The following is a 24,362-nucleotide window of genomic DNA, read 5'->3' as shown; positions in this document are numbered from 1 at the left end:
GCTCCATTTCCTCAATTCAGTGTGCCTCTTTAGTCAAAGATGAAAGATATATGTCTAAGTAACTTCTAATACAATATATTGTATTAAAAGGAGGACTGCCACAAAGTACAATAAGCTAAGAGAATATAGTTTAGGGTTGAAGTCTTGTAGGCTATTGCTGACCCCAAATTATCTTTGGACTCTCTGATTTTTAAGGCACTACAACTGAATAAAATAAATCATGGGGCTGAGATTGGCATTAAATTTTCTTAAATCTCGCTGAGTTATTCTTCATAACAACTGTGTTATTCCATGGTATGATTTCTTACTGTGACTGAACCTTAGTAAAATCTTGATGATCTCAAATGCAAAGGAGGAAATTTTCTCCTCCACAGTTGCAAAATACTGCTTTTCAGGAAAGGACGGTAAGCCACAGTGTTGTCCCTGGTGAAAGACCTTTACAAGGTCAGTGGATGCCAACGTTGGTACTCAAATGGGATGCTAAATGAAGGAGGGGATGCAGCAATTCTATTCTTTTGTATTTGTCTTAGAGAATTGAACCAAACCAGAGATTTTCCCAAGCACCATAACCAAAGAACGGCATTCCTAGCCTTGAATTTTAGTTAACTCTGAGATTTAGAAAATAGGGCAAAGACGATCCTAGACTTTTCTTTGTACAATTATAATTTCTTTCTTTTTCCTGAGTAGACCTTCCATTCCAGAAATCTTGAGCAGTAAAGGCAGGAGAAATTGTATTCGAGAGCTCCCTCCCTCCCAGGTGGCTTCCTACTCTAACCTACTGCATAGTGATGTTAATAAGGAAGGTTTACAACCACCCAGGGTACTGGCACACTCACAGGTGGCTTAGAAAGAGAGGATTTCTGAGCAGAGGGAGCTGAGGCAGGCCATTATTTTTAATTGCTTGGTCCTTATCTTGTATAACCATAAGAGGAGCAAGAAAAAAGGCATAAATAAATCGTTTCTGAAATGTATTATGTAACAACTGGAATTGAAGGATAATTTAAAATACTGCATGGATGGACTTTTAATTTTAATGGATTTTAAAATGTAATATGCTTTTCAAAAATGTAAGCTTGCACTTTGCACCTGAGTCAGGGATTTATTCTTAGAGGATAAAAACCAGCCTGGCATGCTAGCTCATACCTGCAATCCCAGCAACTCAGGAGGTCAAGATAGGAGGCCTGCCATTTGAGGCATCCCAGACAAAGAGTTAAAGAGACTCTATCTCAAAAACAAACTGGTTGTGGTGGGACATACCTGTAATAGCAGCTACTTGAGAGGTAGAGATATGAGGATCACACAAGCTAAGGCCAGCCCAGGCAAAAGTGCAAAAGCCTATCTAAAAAATAAAGTGAAAGCAAAAGGACTGGGAAGGGGAGGACTAGCACAACATAGCACTTGGGCGGATGCCCTGAGTTTAATCCCTAGTACACACATGCAAGGAAAAACCAAAGAAATGATAACAACACAGCAACACAATCACCAGGTACTCAGGTAAGCACTTTTCCTGTCATCTCTACTTAGTATCTATACAAATCTGTGACATTTTATTATCATTGTCCCTGGTTATTTCCGATGAAGTAATCGAGGCAGGTAAAGGGTAGCTAACCTGCTTAAAGTCAGAGGTGGACAATCCAGAATGTTTTGTTTCTATATTTGCACTCTCCAACCCCACATTGGACTTTGTTTAAATTCAAATCTTTTTAAAATTTTTTGTCATTTTAAATATTAAGTAAGTAATAGTATCAATGATATTTAAGTATGGTAAAGAGAGTGAAGGTGTAAGTTTTTGGTTAATAGTGTATAGTCAGTTTCTTTTAGTTTTGGTTTTGTTTGACTTGGTTCTTACAGGTATAGCATCATAGCAGAGGGTTAATTCTTCTTAGGACACAGAATCTATGAATTGCATTTAAATAATCCCTCCTTAAGTTTAGCAGTGGATCTTTCTTTAAATTCAGAACAATTAAAAATTACTTCAAGTTAAATAGATATTATTTTATCAGATTTTAAAATAAGTATATGTATCAAGGTGTGTGTATCTGTTTGTCTGTCTGCCTATCTGTGTACCCTATAGAATCAGCAAAATATTTCAAATTCCAAATCTGGGAAAAAAGCAGTAGTATACATTAAATGAATCCAATGCCATGGAGTCTCTTATGTTTCTATATGTAACTAAAAAAAAAACTTTAAGCCTGACTTTTGGATTCAGTGACATAAAGGTAGTACAGAGCTATGGTGATCACTAATTTACCTATGCACACGGTACAATTATCCCGGACAGTTATGTAGAACTTCACTGTTACTAAGTAATTTTCCTATACTCTGATTTCATTTTATTATCCCAAACATCTGGTTAGCTAAACGGGATGTTACAGTCTTTATTCGTCAGCATGGAAACTGTGGCTCAGATAAGCTAGAAACTTCCCAAGTTCATGCAGCTTGCAGAGGTGATACCAGAATGCAGGTATCAAACTCCACATCCAGAATCCTTCCAAGTCCATTACATGTGTTAGAAACATGTATTATTCAAGCAAAATCTACAGGGCTGAAGGCAGCTTCCTAATATCTCTAAAGCATAGAGAACCTAAGTAGATACAACCTCCTATTTAGACATAACATCACAGTACTAGAGTAAGGATCTCAAAGAGAACTCGATATTCCCTTGACTGTGAATATTGTATCCTTCAAGGCTCCAGAAAATATTTCAAAAAGGCTGAGTGCGAGTGGAAGGGCTGAGAGTGGATAGGAGAGATGGATAAAACCTCAAAAAACCATAACGTCAGAGCTACAGGCAGATCAGATTTGTCTGGATGCTTAGCTTATGCTTGGTACTTGCAAAAGCCAAACTCTGAAGTAAAAAAACTGGGGAAGACAAGCAAAAAACTTGCAGCATCTACTCAGTGGTAAAGTGGCACAGCCATGGAAACACCGCCTTTGCTACTGTCATATGTTTAAGTCCCCTGAGCAGTATCCAGCACTCTGGTGCCAGGCTGGCAGTTGGATTCTGTAGTCATCTACCTTCCGCCAGCCACTGTCTGGTAGTCAGTAGGCATGACAGGCATGGATGTGAGACTCCCAGCTGACAGGAAGAGGGGTGGGTGGAGATAGGCAACTCGCTAAAATAAGCCCCTAGAGCACTCACAATTAAGAACGACAATAGCTCTTAAACAGGATAATGACTGTACTGATACCTTCAAATTATACTTCAAACATATACTAAGATATTTTAAGAGCTATAAACATTTTTAGGATAATGATTTCTTCATTCAAAAAAAAGTAGAAGTGACAATGACATACTATAGAAGCATGTATGAATTGATGTGCTCTGGGGTAATAAATAAATAAATACATAAATAAATAAATACTTATATGTGTTCGTATATGGCAAGTGCTTAATAGGCTTGTCACATAGAGATTCATGTAAAATTGTTTGAAATTCAGTTAGATCTGGCTCATTATTACTCCATGTGACTATGGTCTTCTTAAGAGAAATTTGTCTTCATGAGTTATATTAGTAGTGCCTGGAATATAAGAAGCTCTGGATAAAAACCAAGGAACTGAACTGAGCTGACCTAAAAAAAGGAATTAATGAGAGCTTTTGGCCATATCCAACGGTGTTCTCATGGCATTCCACAGATGTATACAGGAGGGCTCTGGGCCAGTTCTGACCACAAGGCACATAACCTTAGACCAGTTACTTCTACTATCTGAACCCCATTTTTTCCATCTGTAGATTGGCTGTATTAAACCCTACTTTGTGGGGAAATTGAGAGAATCAGAACTGATACTAGGAATCAATTATTGCTTAAAATAGCAGAAGAACGAGGGATTTTATTTTTTGGATTTTTGTAAACTTTTCTCATAAATTGAGGTAAATTTTCTTTAGGACAAAGAAACTCTGGAGGCAGTTAAAAGTGAGGAGTGAATAGACAAGAAAAGAGTGATAGATTTTGAGTGGGTTCGCCCCCTAATTTTCATGAATTCTGAATCTGTATTGTGTCTCTGACTGTTTCTTGAGTTGGTAAAATTCCACAGTAAATAACACGTTAAAAAATAAGGAAGCAGGTGTCTATGGGCTGACCTTTAAAGGTTTTCTTTCTTCAGTTAACTCATGGTGAGAGAGCACAGGCATGAGAATCCCTGTTGGACTGCTTCTGACAAACTCTAGTGATAACTTGTCAAATGCTTCCTGTTCGTGCCAATAGGAATTTACAATGATCTCTACAGCAAACATTTTAATTGCAGAATTACTTTTCTCCTTCCTCCTTATCCATTATTGTGCCATATGCCTTTCACCAGAGGCATCCTCACATAGAATGTGGCAGAACAGAATGGTTACGAATTTGGGATTGTGTCAGGTAGGATCTGACTTCATACGCTCTTACTGATTGGAAGACCTTAGATTAGTTACCTACCTTTCTTGAGTTACAGTTTTCTTATCTCTGGAGGGAGAATTTTAATCATATCTACTTTTTGGTTTTTATTAGAATTAAAAGTGATATTTTATACAAATTGTTCTGAGCAGGTTGCTACATATGATATGCTTTCAAAAAATTAAATATATTATTAATTATTGCAACATTGGATAACTATGAAGTCTAAGAAGTCTGGAAATAAGCACCAATTATCCTGAGAAAATTGTTCAGATAGGCTAGCATTTTTCAAGAAAAAATAAGTATTGTTTCTCATAGTCTCAAACAGAGTAAAGACTAGCACTAATAAGACTAGCACTGAACTAGAGCTCAGTAATTTTTCTTGCAAGCCACATAGAAGCAAGGGAAGGCATTGACTATTTTTAAATTACAGGCCAATTCTCTTTTCTATGCAACCTAATTCCAAATCTCAAATTACATTCCATCCTGCATTCCCCATCTGAAGGTTTAGAGTTAAAGGACTGTATTTTACCTGGCATTGCTCTTTTTCATACCCTAAGGGATTTCAAAACTGTCCAAGGCTACAGGTTCCTTATTGGCTTTAGGTGAAAATGCATTAACTCCAGAGACTAGACAAATTCTACCTTCTCTCTTCTTAAGAGTACAACTTCCTTCATGGTGGCCATCTAATAGCAAAAATCCCCCAAAAGTGGCAGAAAAAGTCATAATTTTGCATTTTGTGTTGCTTTAACAATATGCTAGGTTGTTATTGCTTGTCATTTTCCTTAAACCCTGATGTCAAAATCTGATCGCAGGAGTAAGAAGCAGGTACTTGAGTCACCCTCAGCCTTTTCCTTCAGGAGTTTCATCAAATAATTCATTAAAATTCATGTTGTGATTTCCTTATTGGCACCAGATGTATATTTGGAGAAGATTTAAGAACATCAGGCCTATGGGTTTTACAGATAATTATTAAAGCAAGGATAGTGATGATGCTTTGCCTATGTGCTGCATTCCTAAGATGTTCTAAAGCATTTCAGATCCATGATCTCATTTGATTCTCTCTACACCTCAGCAATAAAGGAAACCTACTAATTCCATGCTTATCTTACCTATAAGAAAGTAAAGGACAAAAGAATATGGGATTTGGTTAAGATGATGCTGCAAGTTAGTGGTAGCTGGATCTGGAATCCAGGATTACACACTTAACACTCCAGGATGGTCCATGAATAAACAGTAATTATAAACATGATAAAAAATCCTAAGCAACTTGTATGCCCAAATCTTTCTGAAAATGTAGAAACAGGTCATCTTGTTAACCAAGTCATGTCTACTCTCAATTTTAATTTTTCTTTATTCAGTATTTCCTCAACACCTGACAAAAGAGAGAAGACCTGACAAACTAAACTTTTAAGTTCTAGAACTTACCAGGGAGATTTGAGAAAATTCTGTTAGACTGAGATCCAGAAACCAGTTTTCATATACTATATTCTTTAGGAAGCTTCCTGGAAGGCCATATGCAAAGCCATTTTACTTCTCCACACTTCATTTTCTTTCAATATAGGAAGTAAAAGAATTTGACCATGGAAATCAAGGCTTTTGTTGACTTTTGTCTTTATTATGCAACTGTGGCATAGAGTATTGGTAGCAAATTTTGTGTGTGTGTGTGTGTGTGTGTGTGTGTGTGTTAGACACCCAGGACTAGTCAGGGATAATCAAAAAATCAATTTAGCATCCCTTTACTAACTTCTGAGGCCCTTTTCCTTCAAAGCCACTTTATGGCACAGCTATTAAAAGTGTTGTCATGTACATCTTGCCCTTCTATTATCTTAACGGATGGTTACAAAGCAAGCAGAATGGGAGCACTGACTAATCATTAGCTTCTACAAACTTTCAATGAATTATAAACTCAAATCATCTCTCTTTTCTTTGAATCATTAAATATGCCTAGAATTTTTCAGGAATTTTTATGTAGAAACATTTTTATTTCGAGGATTGAATTATGGGAAAATATTACTATCTTCCGATCACATCACCACCTATTAACAGAGCCATTTCCAATTCCCTGTGCATTTTAGGGAACTCACCTCAGTTAAGTCTCTTAGCAACTTCGACAGGGTAATTATAATTCTTCTGTTTTACAGAGAATCTAAGTGTGATCTGAGAGGTTAAATGGCTTGCCCTAATATACATATATACTAATAAGTTCAGCTAGCTCTTAAGGCAGGGTTTTTTCACCTCTAGTCCAGTATTCTTTCCTTTCAGATTCTCTTAAATGTGATGTTATGCAATATACTACACATGTCATCATACCAGTCTTCTCTCTAGTCATAGATAAAATGACTCTAGTTATGGGAAGCATTTTAGCTATCCTTGATAATGGCATTCCTGGTGCTACCACTTAATTGCTATCTTTTTTAAAAGAAAAGGAGACATCGGGTTAGGGTCAGTTATCAGTTATCAGAACTCTAAATATTGACATTCTATTGTATTAACATACTTAATAGTTGGCATAAAATACCTTGAAAAACATGCATTCTTTGATATACATATATTTACACACACACACCAAGGTAACACATGTTCATGTAAGCAGTCTTTTTTCTTAATAATTATACCAAATTCTCACTACCTACAGATAAGACCCAACAAAATGCTCATAGTCAGATTATGGATTTAAAGCCTGCCTCTGGCATTTACCAGCTATGTGATCCTGAAAATAAAAATGACATCTACCTTCTAAAGTTGTTGCAGCTTTACACAAGCTTTGTAAAGTGCTTGGTCAGCATAGTGTATTTCATATGGGAAATGCCCTGTAAAAGCTGGCTTTTATTATCAGGATATCATCATTATTCCATTACTCTGAGGCAGATTTTTGGGAACAAAATATTTCTTACCACTCACTTATTCAGTGTCAGACAATGAAATGGAAATTCGTTTTTCATAAAAATTTAGACAACCTAATGGCCAGGTACCCAAATGCTTGTTGATTAGCTCAAGTCCTAATAACTAGCCATGTAACTATGTTTTAAATTATTGGCAGCAGTATGCTTCCTGTATCTCATCTATGAATAGAGGAATTAATTTTAAGAAAGCCTGTCCTCCCAGCAACAAAGGGGATGTAACTAGGAGTATCACAGTCCAGGCTGGCTCAAGGCAAAAACAAGAGACCCTATTTGAAAAATAAGTTCAAGAGGCAGAGTGCCTCCCTAGCAGGCACAAGGTCCTGAGTTCAAGCCTTATACTACAGATAACAATAATAGTAATAATAAATAATAAAGAATATTTCACAAAGGAGAAGTTTTAAAACTTACACATTGTTAAGGTTAAATGCAAAAAAGCTTTTAATTCTGCTTGAAGCTACCACACTTAACCATACATTCTTTTTCCACATGGCTATTGAAAACATTAATGTTTTTTTTTTTCATGCAAAAAAAAAAAAAAAAACAGCAATCAAGACAGGCTGACCTTTTCATTATTTTATGGCCATTCTTTATTAAATCATGTTCAATTATTTCCTACGACTGACAAGGTAATTCCAGCTTATTGTTTCTTAGAAGTTACCACTGACTAATATCTGTAAAATTGAATTTAGTACAGTATAATATTCATGGACTTGAATTTTTTGTAATTAATAAAGTTGTCCCAATAGTTTGGCAGGGGAAGTCTTGCCCGTGTTTATAAGACATGACAGGTCTCATCAACATACAATCATTTCCATACCAATACTGTGTCTTACATGTTCCTCCTGAAGCCAATTTTACGTAAATAAGAAGTCATGGCTATAGGTTATTGACAAAATGAGACAGGCTTGACCCCAGCCAGTCTCGTTGAAAGAGGGTAATACTCAGAGTGAGAAACTTTCATTTCTGGGCTGTATTTTCTCTAATATTAAGTCATCTTTTTTTCTCTTTTCTTTGGATAATATCCTGACATGTGACTTTGAGATATGAAGGTCATCAGAAACTGAAATTAACACAAAGGACTTTATTCCTCACCCACAATGTTAGAAATTCTTTTGACCCATTCTAAGAGGATGGGGTATTTTTCAGCATTTTAGCACATACTGTAGAATTACCTGGTACAGTATACTGCATGTACCACTGCTCCAAAGGAAGACTGCAGGAGAATTGATGGGTGGACCCTCCTGACTTGCTGTACCTACTTATGTGGCAGATAAGGTCTGTCTATAGTACTAAGGACCATACTAATGCAATTTTTAGTTATGTTTTTGTAATTTAAAATATCTGATGTCCCTTTTCTCCTGTGTCCATCCCCACAGAGGCCTTCCTAACTCCCTTACACACAGAGTATGCATCTTATCTCATGGACATCAAACTTGCAATTTGCTTTGTTTAATAGATTGTAAGTCAAAATGACCTATACCAAAAAAAGGGAAGCTTTCAGAATCATTTCATTCTCTCATTCTGCCCTTTGGCCATGGGAATGAAATGCCTCACAGTGCTGAAGCACTTGAGGGAGAGGAGAATGAACTCTTGTTGTTTTTAGTTTTAACTTTTTGGTAGTACAGGAGATTGTATCTCAGGCTTCATGCTTGCTAAGCAGGCACCCTACCACTTAAGACACACCCTGACACTTTTGTTTTTAGTTATTTTTCAGCTAGAATCTTGTGCTTTTTGCCTAGGCTGGCTTCAGACTGCAATCTTCCTATTTATGCTTCTTGTGTAGCTGAGATTACAAACGTGTACCACCACTCCAGCTTATTTGTTGAGCTGGGGGGGTCTCACTTTTTGTCAGGGCTGGCCTTGAACTACAATCTTCCCTATCTCCACTTCCTGAGTAGTTGGAATTACAGGCATGAGTCAACATGCCTAGCCTATTTTCTATCTTTAAACCAATGAAATTTTGAGTTTTATTTACTAGCATGAAACAGTATAGCTAAAACTGACCAATACAGATTGATTCTACCACACTTGAATGCAAACAACTTTAGATAAATAAATGATAGAATGGATAGGTAGAGGGAAAGACAAATTCAATAATATACCACAGCAATCACAGATAAACAAATTCATAGGTAATAAATAAGACAAATTCTGCAAACACCAATTCAGAAGCAACCTTAGTGTTCGAGTCAACACGACTGGAATCAGAATGTTGGTGAGGAAGTGTGGATGTCATTTTAGTCACATGCGCCATGATCTTGTTCAAAGTCCTCATCCTCTCTGGTTACTTTCCTACAAAGTTGGCTGAGCAAGTGAATCTCATCTGGAAGATGAGCATTACATTATAGAATGGCTATGAAAAGCAAATGAGATGATGCACGTAACGGTTTTATAAAAGCTAACAACACTATTATCTATCATTATTACTTTTATTGTAGAGGTAGAACCGCCATTACTTTTTTATGGACAGTACTTACAGGACGGTATGCATCCAGCCAATTTGACATCATTAAGCTATGGATACTGGAGACAATAAAGGAAGGCCATTTTATGCCCTCTTAGTGGAAAGCACTTTTTTGAAGACAGTGTCTATTCTTCTTCTACCCCGAAAAGCTTATCATAGCCATTGTCCAGCCTTCACTTCCTCCCAATTTCTATTGACCATGAACTCAATTAGCATCCACTCTTCTTTCCCTGCCCCCAAAGGGCCTGTATTTCCCATATCACATTATCAGACCTTAGCTATGTTACCAGCCATCTCTAAGACAATATCCAGCTCCTTCCACTTGTCACTTAAGAATGTGACACATGACAAACAAAATAAATCTTAATTTCTGAGTGTGACATAATAAGAAAACATAAGGAAATTTCTATTACAAACTCTTGGGGACACTGAAAACTGAAATATCCACTAGGAGTTTGTCCTATAACAGAGTTGCTAAACAATATTGCTCAGCATGTAAAAGGCCTTCAGCATCACTTGAGTCTGACTTGGGGAGGATATTTTTGAGGTGAAAAAAATTGTGGGCCAAAATAGAAAATAACTTGGTCAAAGTCATTTGACCATATGGTGAAATAACCAAAACAGAAACCCTGAAACAAGAATTACAGGCTTTTGCCCTATACTCAGCTGTATCTTCATTATGGAAAATGAAGAATAGGATCTTGATGCAGAACAATAGCTCTGTAGCTCTTCAGAAAACTACAAAAGGACAAAGTGTTAATTGGCATTGCAAGAGTGCTGATCAGTGATATGCGGAAATGGCTAACTGCTTAGATTTGAGTTGAAAAAGAATCACAATGACTGTAGGCACAGATGTCCTTATATAGAACTTCCTGGCTTTGTTTGTATTCAAATTCTGCCTTCCATGAAAGTGGATGGTAAAGATAAGCTGAATGAGTTGAAAACCAATTTGCATTGCAAGTTCAGGAAAAAGAAGTGAGACCTAGAACAGGCAGGTTCTGGTATTTCTTTGCAACCCACTTAACATCTATTCTCAGGCAAACCTCCGGCTGAGTCATGATTTTCACCTTCATTTCTTTTCTTTATTTTTTTCTTTTACTTTATTTTTTAGTATTGTTCTGGGGGTTCACTGTGGCATTTACAGATGTTCTTACAATATTTGATATTCTCTGTTTTCTGTTAACTATTGATATGAAAACAAAGTCTCCAAGTAAGGGAAGGAAGGTTATTTTGGTAAGTTTTTTTCATTGTTTTTGGTGTTTTAATGTATGGATTGCAGATTTGATGGGATAGTTTAGAAATTATGACCTGAAAAATATGAGTAGACATAAGATAACAGTATTGGAGGAAAAAGTACAAAACTTACTACAAGACTACAGAGGAGTTACGATGTTTCATATTCATTTCTTTTTTTTTTTTTTGGTGGTGCTGGTACTGGGGTTTTAGACTCAGGGCCTCAAGCTTGCTATGCAAGTGCTCTATCACTTGAACTACTCCACTAGCCCAAACACATTACCACTTTGGAGTAATTTCTCTGTAAGTAAAATTACAATTCGCTTTTGTCTTTAAGATTTAGGCCTAAAATCTCATTTTTATATAAATCTAATTTCACTCTTAGTCACTGATACAGTAACAAAAATATTACTAACTAAGGAAATGTGATCATTAGGCAGTTACAATTCAAATTCATGATTACAGTAACTCTTTAACAAGGATCTATTACACAGCTGATGAGTTACACATTCTCTTTTCTAGTACTTAGCTCATCACCATGTAGCAGTGAACAATAGATACAAATGATGACAATCAAGATGTCATCCTGTTAGATGTATGAGTATAAGCAGATTGGATATGTTTGGAAGTATTCCAATAAACTCAATTGTCTAATTTGAAAATTTCATTTCTAAGTCTTATCACCATTGCTGTTTACTGTACTCCAGTATTCACAGACCAAAGTATCATCTTACAGAGCTGGTGGTGAAGTGCTCAAGGACAAAATACGTGTGTGTTGTGCAAGGGAAGAAAGCTGTAAATTTAAAAAATGCTACTTTTTAGTATATATTTTTGTCACTCTGAAAGATGGTATATTCTAAGGGACAGGCAATTGTGAAGTGGATAAATTGAAAGACAAAGAAATGTGAGAAATTGGGTATTTGGGTCAAGTTTTCTATGTTAAGTACCAAAAACTGTAGTTCAGCAGAGAAACACTGCTATGGTTTGGTTCTTAAATGTGTCCCTGAGGCCCGGGTGTCTAAACCTTGGTCATTAGCCAATGTTGCTATTGGAGATGATAGACCTTTAAGAGGTGGGGCCTAGCAAAAGGAAATTAGAGCATTGGGGGAGGGTGTTTTTGAAGGGGTTATTGGGACACTGGTTGCTTCTTCTCTCTGTTTGCTTCCCGGACACCATGTGAGGAGCATCTTTGCTTCACCCTGCACTGCCTCCATGATGTTCAGCCTTGCTGCATGCCCTCCAAAAACAGACCCCAGTGACTATGCACTGAAACTTTTGAAACTGGGAGTCGAAATAAAACTTTCTTCTTTTTCAGTTGATTTTATCAAGTATTTTGGCACAACAGTAGAGAGATAACATATACCCATATGTGAAAATAATAAAAAAATTACACCAGGCTGGGAGTATGGCTCAAGTGATAGACGACCCTCCTGGCAAGCCCAACACCCTGAGTTCAAACCCAGTACTGCCAAAAAAAAAAAAAAATTACATTGTAAATCATGTTTAGAATATTTTCCAATCCTTTTTCCAAGAGATCTTCTAACTCATTTTGGATTATATTTATAAACTGGATACTGTTGATTTTCTAAATGAGATAAATTATATCTGGGGTGGATGATAAGAGTAAACCAAGTCTGGTCACTGTAGTCTGTCAGAAAATTATTCTTTGAGGTGTTGTGTAATGCAGTGTGTTGCAAACTTCATAATAATTTCCTCTTAAATAAAAGAAAACTGAAATTAAAGAGGAAAACTTATTATTTTCCTCATTCTTATTTGCTTCTTTTTTCACTCTATGACATGCTTAAATTTTTATATCTGCAATGTTAAATAATGTTATTTTCTGAAAATGCAAAATAAGATGAGTCATTCAATTACATAAAGGAGGGAAATGGAAACCTCAGTAGGTTTGTGTGTGTTGTACAAACTGTGTGTGCCCCATCTCCATTTTCTCACTCACACTTTTATATTTTTAAAAATTGTTTAATATTTGAAGTTTATTTGGGAGCAGCAGCCGGACAGGAGAGAGGTACTGCTTGCATATAGCCCATCACCCTGATCTGTCTTTTAAATGTAGCAAAATAAGATTTGCAATTAAGTTAGGAAATAACAACTTAAATAAAAGTGTATATTTTCTTGACCTGATTTGCTTTCAAAACTATCAGAATAAGAGATTAATTCTCAAATTTATTTTAAATAGTAGTCATGATAGTTTTTATTCAGTGATACTTTTCTTCAAGAAAGAAATTTACTACAAAATATCCTGGATCCAACAGTTTTGCCATTAAGACTGGATAGGAATGCTGCTCCAGAGTTCTCCTTTGTTAATGAATAATAAAACCCTATAAGCTATAAATGTGTTTCTGAAAAATCAAAGGATAGCATTACTAAATTAGGATTTGGGTTTTTTTGGAGGTATGGAGTTTTGCTAGTTAGTTTTAACTAGTTTTGCTAGTTAGTTGCTCTAATACTTGAGCCACTCTGCCAGACCTTTTTAGTGGTGGGTATTTTTGAGATAGGAGATTGCAAACTATTTGCCCAGAGTTAGCTTCAAATACTGATCCTCCTGATCTCTGCCTCCTGAGTAGCTGGGATTACAGGTGTGAGCCACCAGGACCAGGCTCTAAATTAAGTTTTTGACTAGATATCTATATCTAAACATAAGTGCTAGTCTAATACAGCACATAAAAAAGGCTAACTTGTTATTGATGCATATATATATATGTATATATATATATGTTTATCATACTAAGTGTTAATATTTCATGACTGCATGTCTCTGTAATGTGAGCTATTATCAAGCTTAGGCATGAGTTTTTTTAAATTAATTTCTTTATGTAGTATGTTTATGAGAGACAATGAAGTAAAAATCATGCATCTTGAGAAATTACTTCACTCCATTGAATTATCCTTGAAGATAATACTTAGCTTGTTTAAATTTCAGTCTTTGCATTTATCAAATTGAAAAATAATAACTTTCTCAGAGGCATTTTGTAGAAATAAAATGGTATCGTGCATGCATATTGCACCAATAGCAGAACATCATAAAACCCTTCTTAACACACAAGTGAGCTACAGTTTCCAGCCCCATTTTATCTCCATGGGAACACACTACTTTTTACCAAAAGGATATAAGCAGAAATGACACTGTTACCTTGAAACTAAACAATTTCCCTTTTATTTCATATGACTGCTGTTTGTAATGTCTTTCTGCCCCTTGAAACCTATTGGAATAGTAATGAAGAAGCAATATTGGACTTTGAAATTCAAATAAATGATATTTCAGTGTAATATATGAATATTTTAGAATTGCAACCGAAAGAAAATATGTTGCCTTTTCTGGTCAAAATTTTTTCTAAAAGCAAAATTAATGATCATTATTTCCTATAAATTAAAAACTTAAATATCAAAGAACTTAGTTTTGTATTTGTCTTGTTTGGAAAACATATTGAAAATTTGATGAAGGAGAAACAGTCTAGAGGAACATTCATTAAAAAGAAGTAGCTCTTATATTAGGACAGCTACGGCATAACCTTGCTTATATCCGGGGTATGAAAAAGTGGCAAGGATCAGGATTTTTAAAGACTGCCTAATTAAATGCATTCTGTTTATAGATCAGATTTATCCCAAAGAGGGAAAGTGACTTCCCCATGGCTGCTCCTGACTAAGCTCTGTTTACATAATTCTTGCATTTTCCTCTCCTAAAACCAAAATAATCTTTCCTAAATTGAAGCTTAAAAATAAAAATCTATTATTATGCAATCACCCACTAATTTAAGAGACTATGCTATTTTGAGTAGTTTGAAAATTTTAGTATCAATTAAAATACGTTCACAACATTGGTACTCAAGGATTAATGATACAGTTGATTATTTCTTATTTTATTTAGTATTCCCCTCTTTCAACTTCCTCAATATAAAAATTCCATTAACTTCATTTATTTTTATTTTACTTTCTCCCCAAAAACAGCTTCCTTCAATTGTGAGTAAAGTCTTATGTGGAACATCTTAGTTTCAAAACACATCTAAGCCAAAATAGACTAAATGGTGGGAACAATTAGTCTCTTTTTAAAGAATTATTTCACTTTCACTTATAAGTTGGCATATTCACAAAAGGTTGGTTGCAATCTTGGTTTCAAATAAAGAGCACAAAACAAGTAGAAACTCTGGAATAGGTAGAACCTATCTCAGACATCCAAGGGAAGGGAAATAGTTTTGTAGAAGGACATACAATGTTTGATGATAAAGAATAGATAATAGATATGTTAGGAATCAGTCAATGGACATGCATTTCATCCATGGAGCTGATGTTTCTAAATTGTGACCTGCACTGACTGGTAGAAAGGAAGATGAATTTAGTGATACAATTTTTTTATTTATTGTAATAGAAATTGGGGGGACTATAACTAGCATATTGAATCTAAGCAAAAGGTTGGATAAAAACAACCATGGCAGTAAATCAAAGCTGAAGGTACAAAAATCATGAATAGGACAAAATAATGAAGCTATTTCATGAAACACAGATGTCTTAGATGCATTGCTGAAGACATTTGTAAGGCTGGTATGCTACAGGAGGAATGTGATCTCTTTCTTTAGGCTTTACTATGATAGCATTTGGATCCCAAGAGTGTAGTTCTCCTTTGAAACTCATTTCCTCACTTTTCTAGCCCACATCAGGACAAGAACATGGCAGAACAAAGATCTGCTTGATACAAAACATCATGGAGAGAATATGGTGAACTAGCCATGGTACCATGAGCAGGAGAAAATTATCTCCTTTAGTTTAAACGGTCATGAAAAAAAATACAACTGAATTCTGCATTACTTAATTGATGAAATATAGATAATTTCACCAACATAATTGTCACGTGTCGTACCATGAAGAACGAGGGATTGGAGAGAAAAGCAAGCAGCAAGGTAATGCAAACAAGCAATTGTACTATAATAAGGTGAGTGAAATGCTTTGAGGGAAGTTACTAGAATAGCAATAATAATAATGACAATAATGATGACAGTAATGGGCTAGCCTTCCATTTACTGAGTGCTTCTCATGTGCCAGGCATAGTGGCAAACATTTTAATCCTATTGGTGATGTTTGAAATAATTTATACAAAGTAATAAGCAGCAAAGCTGGTGTCAAAACTGAGCCACATGGCTATGACACTGCACATTCTTTAAAAAATGCTACAGGTTGCTTTGGTGTCAAGATCAGTAAAAGCATCATCGAGGAGCTGGCATTTATTTAAGTCTTAGATTTGTTAGAGATCAGATGAATTAAGAAACCATGAAAGAGAGAAAGGATACCGAAATTCAACATGAGTAAAGGATTGACCAGGAAAAAATACTGTATCATTTCTGTCACAAGCTGGAAAACTAGAAAATAATCCTGTAAAGTTTGATCAAAGCCTCACATAGTAGAAATAATATCTTGTATTTCATGGAACCTACTGAATTTTTCACACTTGATGAAAATTGCACATCAGGGACTCAGCAGGCCAGAGTGGGATAAAATAGTACAATGAGTAAGAGCATGTGTTTGGGCACAGATCACTCGGATTTATGTCCTAGTGCTTGCACTTGATCCTAGGAAATAAACGATCCCCTCAAAGTCTGTTTGCTTGTTGACTGGGAGCCATCGGTGTTGGTTACTATAGGTATGATCATGGTTTTGAGAACTGAAGTAGGTCATTTACACAAAGTGCCTTATGTTGCTTGTAGTTAGTGCTCATTAACTGTTAGCTTTTGTGATTAACATGTGTAGCACAGACTGTAGAAAAGAGGCTGACACAACTGATAGCAGGGACATAATAAGCTACTGGCTTAGTTCAGATGAGAACAGACAAATTCGTGAGCTAGGACAGTGGCAAAGGCAACCAAAAAGAGGACAGTTACACAAGATTTTTCAGAGGCATAAGTGCCTTCATGATTCATTCGATGTGGGAGGTAAAGACATGACTCGGAGTGTTCGTGCCTGGCTCACGGGGACAATTGTGGTGCTTCTGCCAGATATAGAACAGCCAGGAAGAGACAACGGCTTGGAAGAGAAATCAAAGATCCAGAATTTGTTCTGATGTACTGACTCTGAAGTAAGGTACTCCTCAAGTCTTATCATCCTACCATTCAGAAAATGTTTTTCTCAAGTGTGGAACAGACACGGTAGTGAATGGGATCACTCAGGTGGTAGATGTTAAGACAATTAAACAGCATTAAACAGTCAGGCTACTTCTTAGTATTAAAGCTAGCTGTCAATTCAGCCATTTCTCCAGAGGCCATGGAAATAGAATTGCATACAGAATATAAACCAGCAAGAGCAAAGAGTTGAAAGAAGAGTCAAATGTTAAGTCTAGTCACCATATTAAAATTCACAGAGGGATTGATAAATTCTGTTAAATGAAGCTACTTTATCAAAATTAGTATCATTTCAATACAGTTTTGCTGTGATTTCCCTAGAAATATTAATTGCCTTATGGGACCTTGATAATTCATCTTGCCATGCTTAAAGTCAGTAGATAATTTTCTCCTGGAAGTTTCCCTCAATAGTCAATGAATGTCCTCTATCATTCATCACTAACAATGAGGGAGGACCACTATGCCCTATGATGCAGTATCAACTCTTCTGTTACTCACAGTTGTTCTTTATGATGCTCTGTGTTCAAAATGACTAAACAAAAAAATCTGCTAGTCATGAATTCATAGGTTCTGTTTTAGGGTACTGGAATATTTTATAGAAACGTGAATATACATCAGAACTTCATGCCCAGCTTCCCATTCTGAAAGCATACAGAGTTGGATATTATTTTTACACAGGTTCTTCCCTTTGCAGATGGAAGACTTCAGATATAAAGGCAATACTGAAATTTTTTTTATGAACCAAATGAAAAATTATTGTAGTGCTTAATGGTGAAGATTTCTTATGAATAGAGGAATAAAAAGCTACCTTTTAAAAATATACCCAACCATTACTTTGACTGGTTTTTTGTTTCTTTTTGCAATATAAAGGGGTCATTTAGAAAATAAGAAAAAATTGAAATGCTCAAAACAACATTAATAATAGACAGCTGCATGATTTAGAGAACGGTGTTTTGGAAGTCTTAAATTTTCATCTTTGTGTAGAATCTTGATTTGCTTCTTTCTGTATAATAGACCAAGGTCTATTCTAAATTACTAAATACAAAAATATTAGACTTTTTCTAAAAAGTCAGATCAAGTATAAGTGAATCAATCTACAGAAATCTGGTCAATTCATGGAAATGTCTTTCAAACAGCTAATGTTAATAAACACTAATCTGAGGAGATCATGTTTAAACTTGAAATTGGAACACATTTAAATCCTCATAATTTGAAAAAAAATTAAATAATCAGAGTTCAAACAGAGAGTTCAAACTAGGTGCAAAGGAGATAAGATCTGGTCTGGAAACAATCAACCTGCCCACACGGAGGTTTAAATTAAGTAAACAATACCATTAGAAATCATGAGATTTCACCTAAAAATATTGACTTTCAGCTTCTCTTGAAAAGCAAATGTCCTGACAACATTATACCTCATGCACACATGACAGATAGAATTAATGTTACTAGGAGGGACTATTGAGTGAGTGTTCACTAAGTGCCAGTATCATTCTATGAATTTTACTGCTCTTTTCCTTTCAACATACACACAGAATCTCTGTGAGAGGTCCTTCTTATCCACATTCAGTACTTGGGAAAACTGATTCCCTCAGATATTCAATGAATTTGCTCAGTATCTATGGCTGATACCTGGTAGAGTTAGTTTGAACCCAGGTCTCTCCAATATCCAAAGTTAGCCTCTTATCCAATGATGGAAACATTTGAAATATTAATTACTGTAAGGAGAAAAATCCACATCCACAATAGACAGTTTCATGTACTTGTGGAAGGCATATTATTTTCTGCAAGATTATTTTAAATTCTGCTATTTTGACTTGTTAGAAACATACCCCCTTATAGAAATAATAAGCTTCTACCTAATAAATAGTTTTAAATAGTTGCCATTTGTTTTATGCTTAAGGAAATTAGCAAACAATTTATTAATCCAACTTGAATTCAATTCCTTCAAATTGATAGAATACATTTATATTTGTCTGTGCTACATCTACAATACCAATTATAAGTTCTTTAAGGAAATAAAAACAGTTCATTAATTTTCTGAGTAGCATTGGTAGACAGCCATTGAAAAGTTTTCATCACATACACCTGAATTTCAAGTTTGGAAACATCACTAAAAATTGTTTTCAAGTGTACCTTACCGGAGGTTGTCTTCACTACTTCAGTGGTATTTCTCAGTCCCACGAATGAAAACTGATAAAGCCTCCAGGATCTTGTGTCCCCCACTTCCACAGAACTACGCTTCCATTGGTAGACAATTTCTTCACGTGGATAGCCATCTACCATGAGATAGAAAAACTTATATTTAAAAAAATGTCAGTAAATGAATGTATGTAGCAACTACCTTCTTCTTTGAATAAGACATTCATGTAAACCTTGAGAGAGAGAACATTATAAGCTTATCTAAGATTATCTAAATATCCTAGCCTGAAAGGTATTACTATACAGAAAATACATGCAAAGATTTCACATCCTACTGGAAAGAGAGATTCAAAAGTCAGAAGGTCAAAAATTACCCTTGAAAAATCACTTTAAACTGCAGAAAAGGTAAACTGTAAATTATTTCTTAAGTGTGGTGTCCATATTTACATCCATTGAGGTAATGCATAAAAGTATACAACAAAGACTGGATATGTAAGATACTGTTTCATAGTGAATGGTGGTGAAGAGGGTAAAATTTTCAGCCATGTAAAATTAGAAACTAATAGTCATGAAGAAACAGAAGAGATTCAATTCTTTTCCAAGTATTCACTTAGAATGGTAAATAGTTGAAAAAATATCTTCAAGCTATTTAAATTAATATACCTCAATTTCTTTGGATTCCATTTTTATAGACAGAGATGTGCAATGGAAATCAGTAAGTAGAAATGTGAGGGAGAAGATTCCAAAACAGAAATTTTTCATGAAATAGCATTGCACTGAGAAGTAGGATAATGTGGTAGACATAAGTACTATTTTGCTAGCCATAATACTTGGAACAATCTTCTTATATTTTTCTAAATTATTTGTTTCCTTATGGGGTTATCTTACAGAATAAACATTATTATTAAACTAACCATGGAATGAACATTTTCAAGCAAAAATAAAATTAAAAATCAGGGCTGAGGATGTAGAGGTAGAGCTGTTGCCTAGCATAAGCACAGCCTTGGATTTGATCACACAGTACCATGAAAAATTAGAAATCACTTCAATTATTTGTTTATTAATAATGCTATACTTGATGTGAAGTATAATTTACTACTTGGAATAAAATTATCTGTCTTTCCTCTTTTCATACAATTCTTTGTTATATACTTGTTAATTATTGATAGAGAAAATGAAAGATGATCAAAGGAGAACTATTAGGAATGGTGGCACAGGATGCACTGAAAACTGAATGAAAAAAAATGCTAGCAGGGAACTTGTCTTTGAAGAATGTGCTACTGACAGCTTTTTTTGGGGGGGGCTTTTTATTTTTTTTTTTGTGAGACTGGGGTTTGAACTCAAGGCTTCATGCTCGCAAAGCAGCTACACCTCCAGTCCCTTTTACTCTGGCTATGGTGGAGATGGGAGTATATTGAACTATTTTCCTGGACTAGCCTTAAGCCATGATAATCCTGATTTCAACCTCCCAAATAGCTAGGATTACAGGTATAAGCCAATGGTGCCCAGCTGTGACCGCCTTTTCATAGTACTATGTAATATTACAATCTATGTGGGTGCCAAGGAGTTGTCCACACTGATGTTACTAGTTCTTGAATTTTAGCTAACTCAGGAGAGAAGTAATCCCACTTGGAAAATTAAAAGCAAGAAGGTTAATCTATTTAAAGCTCAAGGAAGCTTTATGTTTATACTTGAACACATTCCTGCATGGGGTAACCATGAAATAAAATGCATAATGAATATTTTTTTTCTGTATAATGTACATTTATATTTTTCCTCTTTTTTCCACTGGAATTGACATAATGATGAACAGATGATTGTGTCTCTGATTATTGATATTTTAAATTAACTATAGCTATGCCTGAGTTGCTCTTAAAAACCTCTCTGACTCCCTGTTTGGAAAATTATGTTTATAAAAATATAAATTTTAAATCCATAATCAGTTTTATATTCTGTCTAATGTCCACAAATGGCAGACCAGAAATAAGGATGGTATGAGTTACTTAATATGGACGATAAACAAATAGAAAGGGAAACATTTTGGAAAAATGAGACTTGCTTATTTGGGTTCAGGAATCTGTGAAGGTGGCTAAAGCTTAATCTGTATAGAATGGTCATGGATCCTCTTGACATATTTTATATGACAATGATGAAGGAAGTCATGCTTTTATTGAGTCTAAATGTATCAGGTAGCATGCTAAGCAATTTACATATATTCTGCCAAAAAAGCAGTATTTCTATGGGACAGGCTTACCTAGCAATATGCTATAACCCTCTCTAAGAGAATCCATGGAAGGAAAGGAGAAGAGAATGTAAAATCAACTGTTGTATCTTTCCTATTGAGTCCAGGCCTACTCTTACAATCCATCTCAACAAATGGATCCAGGAAGTACTGCATTTTTACTAAAATTTTGGGACCCAAATGAAACCTATTTATTAATTTCTAATAAATTAAATCCATTCTTCTACAGGAATTGTCCTAATTGGTACAAGCTGGAATTATGATGTAAGAAACTCAAAATCTTCAAAATTAACAATATCACCCAATGCCATTTTGCAAATTTCTGTGGTTCTTTCAATTAATTGCCATCACAATTAAAGGGGGATGCAGAATGCAGCAGGAATATTACTTACAACTGGAGAACTCCAGAGGACAGGAGTGTTCATCCATTGGGAAGTTGTGTAACTGTAACTGGCACTCAGCATCTATTGTCAGCCTGATTAGAGAGACATTAACATAAATAGACTGATTTTAAACATACGATGTACATTACCCTGGTTTCTAGAGTATATCTCACATTTTGAATACAGATACGAAGTGCTTCTCACTGAAGAAATTCACCAGATTCAGTCAAAAATGTTAACAAGTCAAACAGTAGCATCTCATTCACCTCCACTCCATTTATTAAAAATTTGTGATTACTTAGGAATTTTTGTTTTGTATTTTTTTTGAAAATTAATTGCACATATCAGATTGCTCAGTGAAGATATTCAACTTAACATAACAAATTGTTTTAGGAACTTAGCTTCATTTGTTGTTTACATGTAAATGAATGTTGGTAATTCTCAAATCTTATTTGCTAACTAGAGCAACCCTTCTATTTTTAAGGACTCATTAGCTTTAAATTGTTATAGGTAAGTTTAAAGATACCTATGTTGCACAATGGAATTTTATGGATTTTTACAAAGGAACACTATGTAATCATTAAGTAGATGCTATAGAGTAGAGGAATATCTAATGGCAAACAAGAAATGATGAACACATCCACATAGAGATTAGAAAAAATGTTTGCTAATGAGTCTCAATCAGTTTGCATCTGAAGTGCTTATTAAAGTTTACAGATGATAAATCTGAAATTCTGGGCTAAGACTCCAGGAGGGAGAATATTTAAAGGCATTCAGATATTTTGGTCACCTCTGGAGAAGTATGAATATAAATCCAAATTCTAATGGTGATGCATTGACAACTTTAAAAATTTTTCATATTATAGGTATGCTTCTGATAATGTACAGATATCATTGTTAAGGAAAAATGTTATTTTATGAAAATTTAGTTTAAAAGATGTCCCAATTATCATAACTTCTAATTGGAGAAATTTTATTGTTCTGTGATAAAATAGAGCAATTACTGATCTTGGACAATATTCTTCATTGTCTAGGAAATACTGGATAAAGTAAATTGTTTCCTCATTTGGCAAGTGTTGTTATAACTTTATTGTTCTTGACCTTGTCCAAAGTCGCATAACTAGTGGCACAGTTGAGGTTTGAATTCATCTCCAAAGCTACAAGTTTTAATCATTGTCACTCCATAATTACATGCTCTTCGAAGATGGTTTTTATTCATAAATTAAATTGTAATTAAATTTGACTCTTACTAGTATTCTCTCTCCATATTAAACTGGAATTGTTAAAGTTGAAAATACAGACAGATATTGTAGGTACAAACATAGACATAGACATGTATGTCTATGCACACACACACAACCCTACACACTTATAGCTACTGGAATAAAATCATATATGTGTATGTATATATGTAGATGTGATACATGCTGATAATAATTCAAACCTTAATTAAAGTGACATTTTGAGGCAGCTTCTAAAATTAAATATTTTAGTGAGCTTCAAATTAATAGATGTCAAAAATGACTGCAATGTTAGGAGAATGAGAAAGGACTTGAGATGGGGCGACTGACTTCATATTTCAAAAGCTATACTGAGCTCTGATTTACCAGACAAACTTCGATTTCCATTCATTACCTGATATCTAATTTAATAAAACCCATCTTGGATTTAAAATAGATGCAATTAATTTATTTTGCAAGTATGGCTAATTTTCCTAGTAACTGAAATTACTGTGAAAAAAAAGCAATACAGTTGTGGCGAGCAGATTTTGAGAAGCCTATGAGAATCTAAGGAGGCAGAATGTAGCACAGTTGCTTTTCCTAAATTGTTTATATTCAGAGAAGAAGGAACACAGGTTTCTTTGTTACAATGTTACACCCCTTCTGGAGAACTGTTGCTTCATCTCCTTTTTTACCACTGGATATAAAAGACTCCCTGAAGGAGGATGGGTTTTTTTGATGCGAGGTTTTTTGATGGGAAATTTTAATGGCTGTTGCTGACGTTGTTGCTGACTGTTTGATCTCCACCACAGCAGCTTTCTGCACCAAGTACTTTATACATAGCCTTTAGAAAAGCTAAGCTAAAGAAAAGCTAAAGAGAACATGGGACAGTGCAAGTCTGAGCACCAAGGATTTAAGAAAAGCTAGAGAGAGAACATGGGACAGTGCAAGACAGGGGACAAAGACTTTAAGTGTTATGCCAATGCAGTTTTTCCATGCAGCTGCTGTTGTTTGTGTGCAAGTCTGAGCACCAAGACTTTAAAAGGGAACACGGGACAGTGCAAGTCTGAGGGCAAAGACTTTAAGAGAGAATATGCTAAAGAAAAGCTAAGAGAAAACATGGGACAGAGCAAGTCTAAGGAAAGAAACTTTAAAGAATGAAGAAGAAAGACTTTAGAATTAAGGTTTTAAAGAATAGAGAAAAGAAGCACAGTAAAAGAAGAGTTATTAGAGAAAAAAGCAATGATGCTGTTGTGCGTCTCCATCTGAGCGCCCAG

General features: G+C 35.1%; 1 protein-coding gene across 2 annotated transcripts in view; it reads right to left on the bottom strand.

Moving 5' to 3' along the window:
* Gabrg2 (gamma-aminobutyric acid type A receptor subunit gamma2) overlaps positions 1 to 24,362 on the bottom strand; it is a 96,851-nt gene that overhangs the window by 36,833 nt on the left and 35,656 nt on the right. For both annotated transcript variants that reach the window (XM_074057712.1, XM_074057713.1), the window contains exons 5-6: positions 21,875 to 21,957; positions 19,240 to 19,377 (exon numbers count right to left, since the gene is read on the bottom strand). In XM_074057712.1, coding sequence (XP_073913813.1) covers positions 19,240 to 19,377; positions 21,875 to 21,957 — 221 coding nt within the window. The remainder of the gene's footprint in view (positions 1 to 19,239; positions 19,378 to 21,874; positions 21,958 to 24,362) is intronic.

This window comes from Castor canadensis, chromosome 16, assembly GCF_047511655.1.
Source record: "Castor canadensis chromosome 16, mCasCan1.hap1v2, whole genome shotgun sequence".
Classification (NCBI taxonomy): Eukaryota; Metazoa; Chordata; class Mammalia; order Rodentia; family Castoridae; genus Castor; species Castor canadensis.
Note: the sequence above shows the minus strand (reverse complement) of the source record. Positions and strands in the feature narration are given on the sequence as shown.